This window comes from Pogonomyrmex barbatus, unplaced genomic scaffold (genome assembly GCF_055798465.1).
Source record: "Pogonomyrmex barbatus isolate J1 unplaced genomic scaffold, ASM5579846v1 scaffold24, whole genome shotgun sequence".
NCBI lineage: Eukaryota > Metazoa > Arthropoda > Insecta > Hymenoptera > Formicidae > Pogonomyrmex > Pogonomyrmex barbatus.
This window is the reverse complement of record NW_028297121.1, coordinates 876,178-882,231: the sequence shown is the minus strand read 5'-3', so window position 1 is coordinate 882,231 and position 6,054 is coordinate 876,178. Positions and strand designations below refer to the sequence as shown.

General features: G+C 41.9%; 1 protein-coding gene across 1 annotated transcript; it reads right to left on the bottom strand.

Annotated features, from left to right (window-relative positions):
• Positions 1–2,357: 2,357 nt before the first annotated feature.
• LOC148936308 (uncharacterized) lies at positions 2,358–3,476 on the bottom strand. Its single transcript, XM_089078580.1, has 3 exons — positions 3,122–3,476; positions 2,937–3,020; positions 2,358–2,828 (listed from the first exon to the last, which is right to left on the bottom strand). The coding sequence occupies exons 1-3, from the start codon at positions 3,206–3,208 to the stop codon at positions 2,637–2,639; spliced, it is 363 nt and encodes a 120-aa protein (XP_088934706.1). The 5' UTR covers positions 3,209–3,476; the 3' UTR covers positions 2,358–2,636.
• Positions 3,477–6,054: the final 2,578 nt, after the last annotated feature.

Sequence of the window (6,054 nt, the reverse complement as noted above, 5' to 3'; positions counted from 1 at the left end):
TATAAGATATCGGAAAGGCCGATGCAGATCATTTACCTGCCAGTCATCGTACGGAGCATTACGGAGCTAACGATACGCATTGTTGACCAGAACGGACGATTGCTCGATTTCAGAGGAGAAGAGATCACCGTCAGATTGCACGTACGACGGCGACAGCGATAACGCGAGCGTGACATTTGAGATGCTCGTGTTGAACGAAGCGAAGCATACGCAGAGAGATAACGCATCTTGTTTTACAAAGAAAACATCGATCGACAATATTCGCTCATTCGGCTGCATCAAGAAGAGGAAGAAACTTAACGCGTCGAACGTTAAATTTTTACAAGCTTTAGGATTCGCGGTGCGCAACTTGTGAAATGACTGATATCCTAAATATCGAAGACGAGCCAATCTTCGACGATCGCATCGTCAAGATTGAGACTCATGCGTATAACCCGTTCGCCAATACGACGTTCGGGTACAGCGATGAGATAAGAATACCTATACAGCAACAGGATCTGTACACATTGCCGTACGAAAGCTTTCTATATATCGAGGGAAAACTAACGAAGAACAGAGTTGTCGAGGGATCTGATGTGGTGCTGGGAAATAATTTTGTCGCGTTCCTGTTCGATGAGATTCGATACGAGCTTGATGGTGTGGAGATTGATCGTAACAGAAACGTGGGCGTAACCAGCACGCTCAAACATTACGTAACGACATCATCCGACAGAAGCGTGATTCTGAGGAATGCCGGTTGGGATGCGCATACCAGCGCGGATGGATATTTTAACTTTTGCGTACCTCTCTACGCACTGTTGGGATTTTGCGAGGATTACAGACGCGTGATAATCAACGCTCGTCACGAATTGATCTTGATACGATCTCGTAACGACAACAATTGCCTGATGGGAAATTCGGCGTTGGATCCCGTGATCGACTTATTCAAGATACAATGGCGAATGCCGCACGTGTTATTGAGCGAGATAAAAAAACTATCGATGCTGCGCACTTTGGAGAGCGGACGATACTTGAGCATGGCTTTTCGCTCGTGGGATCTGTACGAGTTTCCGCTGTTACAGCGTACAACCAAGCATTCGTGGGCCATCAAGACCGCTACTCAGCTCGAGAAACCGCGATACGTCATCTTTGCTCTGCAAACAGGTCGCAAAAATGTCATGGCTGAGGACACGAGCCGATTCGACGACTGCAATTTAACCAATGTGAAACTCTATCTGAACTCGGAATGTTATCCGTACGACGATATGCATCTTGATTTCGACAAAAACAGATGGTCCGTGTTGTATGAAACATACGCGCGTTTCTGCAAGGGTTACTACGGATACGAGTATCTCGAGCCGAGTCTCACCGTCACGTCTTTTCTACATAACGGTCCATTCGTAATCATCGATTGTTCTCGACAAAACGAATCGGTCAAGAGCGCAACCGTGGACGTGAGATTGGAATTTGAGACTAAGGAGAACGTACCGATGAATACCACCGCGTACTGCCTCATTATACACGATCGCGTGGTTCACTACAATCCGTTGACCAATGTTGTACGCAAGATCACCTAAGAGCATCGCTGGCACATGAGAGAGAGAGACAATAAAATCTACGATACATCGAAATCGACCGCAGTCTCGAAAAATTGCTCGTCATGGTCGTGCCAACGTTCGTAGACCTGCAAGGTTTTCTCGTTGGAGGACAGTTTGTTGTAAAGGAGTTTGCCGCTCTCAGAAAACGGACCGTTCTCTCTCACTATATTTTCGCAAGCCCTATACCATGGCATTTCCTCGCAAGTGCCGACAAGTCTCGCGCACGTTGGGTGATACGTCATCACCATAGACTACGATGGGACGACGGAACGATTCCATACAGCAAAGCTAAGAGTTTGATTACAAAAGCTGTGCATGGAACGGAAGAAGACGACGACGCCGACGACGACGACGACGACGATGACAGCGATGCTGTCGTATATGTCAAGGGACACGAAAAACGACAATGGCTGTGGAATTTACTTCTGGACGATGAGCGCGTGTACATCGAGACTCTGGATGCTGATTACGAAAACGTAGATTCTCTAAACAATCTGGACGCTGATAATACTATGCGATGCGGATATCACTATACTAATTGCGCATTACAAAATGTATTCAAATTATTTAATTGGTGGTCAGATAACCATGAATAAAATAAATATGATATACGAATTACGTTTTTTATTTCTTTTCCATGCGTTGATAATTCTAACGATCGCCGTACCGCTTCTTATCATATAACGCCGAGAAGTTTATTTTGTCGGGATGACTCGCGCGCGTCGAGCAGGAATGTAGGTCGGGGTGTTGGGCATGGACATGAAAAAAATTGAATCACAATTTAAAAAAGTGAAAAATTTTTTTAATATTTATTTAATGCAAAAGAATAATTCATACACTTTTATTTATTGTTTATACTATAATATTTATTGTATTATATATGTATTATATATTGTATTATATATTGTATTATATATTATAATATTTATTGTATATATTGTATTGTATTGTATATATTTGTGGATCTATATTATTTATGTAACTATTCAATTATGTAATTATTCAAAAATAATAAATGAGAATATCCTATAGACTGTCCACCACACTGTTATCCACTGTTCACCACACTTCTTCATCCTCTTCATATGGACGTAACCCAAAGAGTCTCTGCAGATCAAATACGTCCTCGCGAGTAATTTCTTCCCATAGAAAATGTAAATATTCCTTGTGTTGGCGACGCTGATATCGTATCCATCGCCGATGATTGATATTCATAAAGCCATTAATCTTGATGTCATATATGCATAAGTACTGCAAAAAATAATAAAAAATCTCAATTTCACACAATTCATTACATATCAAATAAAGGAAAAAAGACAAAAGAGAGAAAAAAGAAAAAAAGGAGAAAAAGTTACGTACTCCATTCGGGTGGCGTATTTGAATTTTTATTAGATTTCGTACTTGTACAGTTTCCACGATTGCAATACCATCGAGATATAATGTCTGTCAAATTACAAAAATATTGAGTTTAATATTTTTTTACAATATTGAGTTTAATAATATTTTTAAACATTAGAAAGATACATGTGAATAAATATACTTACTGCTTCCGTTGGATAAGTAATTTTTAACACATCTCTAATATACGCCAAATAATCGAATTCCTGTGATGTCTTTTTGTCATTTGCCATTTCTTCTCGTTAGACACTACGCGATACTTTTGCGTTTTTTGTATGCACGCTTTTCTCTCTCTCTCACATTAGACTTCCATCTACTGTGATCCTGCACACTGCATGGACCCATTATATATCATCGACAATTTCTTTGTCCCTTGTCAGAGCATCATCATAGGTCTCCCCGATTTGTTTATAGCAGCCGGAGTATCGGCGCTTCTCTTGACTCGCCGCGACACGTACGTTGATTTCTACGAAAAAAAGCCATCATAGGTCTCCCCGATTTGTTTATAGTAACTGGAGTATCGGCGCTTCTCTTGACTCTCGCCGCGTTCAGTCTCATGAGTCTTGTGGAGGCATTGAAACGTGGCCTCCATAATAATTTTTGTGCGCAAAGAAGCACTAGTGCGTAAAAAAACAATTGTTTTTTGCGTGAAGAACTTTGAGTGCAACGCAATGGAATTACCACGCGTCATTCTCCGCGCAAGATTCAACGGAGTAGAGTACCGTGGTACCTTTATAGTATTTGTGGAGGAACAATGCATTTATTATATTGATAATAACCCTCTCATTGGTGCCACGCAATTGCCATGGCTAATACCTTTATACGAATATATTCATGCATTGGCTTTGGCACAAGAAGAGGAGGAAGAGGAGGAAGAGGAGGAAAAGGAGGAAGAGGAGGAAGAGGAGGAAGAGGAGGAAGAGGAGGAGAATAATTATTTAGAAGTCGCCCCCGCGGGTTAATCTCGCGATATGTGAATGAAGTCTCCCTCCTGCGAATAATCCGGAGGGAGTAAAAATTATTTCATGGATTATTAACATTTTTCTTTTTTTTGTGTGTATTTTGTTACAGTGACCGAGTGCTTTTTTTTTCTTGGATTTTGTTAAACATTTTTTTGTGTGTATTTTGTACATTTTTTTTCTTGGACATTTCTTTTTTGTACTTTTTAAGTGACTTTCGTACTGACTTTTGTACTTTTTTTTAAGTGACTTTCTACCTCAACCTGGTGAGTCTTTTTTTAATTTTTTACTCGGCGGCGGCGGCGGCGGCGGCGGCGGCGGCGGCGGCGGCCCCCTCCCCCCTCTGACGTCATGTCCACGCGTCCAATTCGTTATTTATCTTTTGGTAATTATTTATCACGGTGCTCTGAAGGCATCAATCGTCGACGCTGTTTACATTCAATGGGTCGCCCAACACGCGCCGTCCCCCCCTCCCCCCGCCCCGGAGCTCCTCGGTTGCGCGCCGTTCCCCCCGCACACCCGCACCCCCCTCAACGCTTCTGGGTTAGAACCCGCCTTATATTCCTACTGCAAGGGCTCGATGAATCTTTTATAAGACGTTGGATTCACGACGAATACTCCCACCTTGTCCGAAGAATTGAAAACACAAGAAAGAAGTGCACAAGTCTTAAGAATCAATTTAAAAAAAAAAAGAAAGGACGGATCTCCGCGGCAAACTCCTACAGGGCGGGAGATTGGGACCGGGAAGATTGGGCGGTCGGTAACTCGTAGCAGCAGCTCGGAGAGAGGAAACCGTACGGTATCCTGGACTCCGCCAAAGAAGAGGAGGCTTCTTGAGCAGAGAAGCTCCGTACAGTTGTTGGGACTAGAAGAGGGCGGCAGTGTTATGATCGAGCAGTGTTCCGCTCGTCGTTGCCCTCGGGAAAATCAATATTTTGGAAATCGATATTTTAAAACAGAGGATCGTTCCCTGACGACGTGTCGTTGATTGTTCTGTGTAATGCGTGGTTTTGTTGTTGTTGTTTCGCGAAATTCGGTAGCGGACGTGTGTCCGCGGCGATTAATCGTACGACTAATTATACGACTTCTTAATAAAGTTCCAATTCTTTGTAGAAAAGTGTTATTATTCCGCGCGCGGCTCATTCGCAAAACGCGACTCGTGATTCGTGATCGCCGCAAGCGCGACAATATATATAATTAAGTTATTAATTATTAATTAAACTATTATATATAATTATTATATATATTGTTCGGTTTTGAGAGGTGACGCGCGAGTGAATTGCGAGCGCGAAATTGTATTACGACCAGTGTAATTAATTGTGCTCATTAAAGTTCCTTCTTTATAAACGGCCTCTATTTATTTTTGCGTGTGAGTGAAAGTTCTGCGAATGACCGCCGTGGAAGCGCGACATTTTTGGGGGCTCGTCCGGGATCGTTGACAATGGATATCGCGTCGAATAGTGTGGAAACGCCAATCGAAAATGATGGCACGAGAATTTTCCGTAAGGAGGACGAATCGCATGGCGAGGAAAAAGATTTGCGCGCGCCGGAGGATGAGATGTCGAGTTTGGAAACCGTTCTCCGCTCTACGCAGAAGAAACTCCGTCTTCTCTGAGAGGAGCGAGCGGCTAGATGTCAGCGTTAAATGCCAGGTCAGTATTAATTAACTAATTTCTTTTCGTTTTTATAAAATAAATTCTGTTTTTCCTTAAATTCGCTTTTGCGCGGTATTGAGTAAGAGAAAATGCTTTTACATGGACTTTTTTTGGCACGGTTTGATTTGTCGGACTGACGTGTATACGTTTATCAAGTTTGGCCTGGGTTTCAATGTCTCGGTTTTAGATAGGAGGGAAATAAAATAAATAATCTGCAAAGTTTTTCTGTGTGTTCGGAAGATCGTGTCTGTTAAATGGAACTTTAGATGTGTAAATTCCGGAAATTCTAGATTGGATCGTGATTTTCATTGGAGTCTGTGGGGAGGTTGATTGTTCTTTCCGTCCGTAGAAGGAAAAATGAATTTTAAAAATATTTAAAAATTTTGAAAGAAATTGATATTCGTTTTTTTTTTATTTTTGTTTAAATGTGCTTAGTTGGCAATTATGGCGTTGACGGGAGATCTT

Bases quoted from the DNA above. Each gene is read 5' to 3' on its own strand.
- LOC148936308 (XM_089078580.1), bottom strand. From the start codon at position 3,208: ATGGCAAATGACAAAAAGACATCACAGGAATTCGATTATTTGGCGTAT. The intron at 3,021-3,121 runs GTAAGTATATTT...GTAATTTGACAG, and splicing joins TTACTTATCCAACGGAAGCA to ACATTATATCTCGATGGTAT. The intron at 2,829-2,936 runs GTACGTAACTTT...TATTTTTTGCAG, and splicing joins AAATACGCCACCCGAATGGA to TACTTATGCATATATGACAT.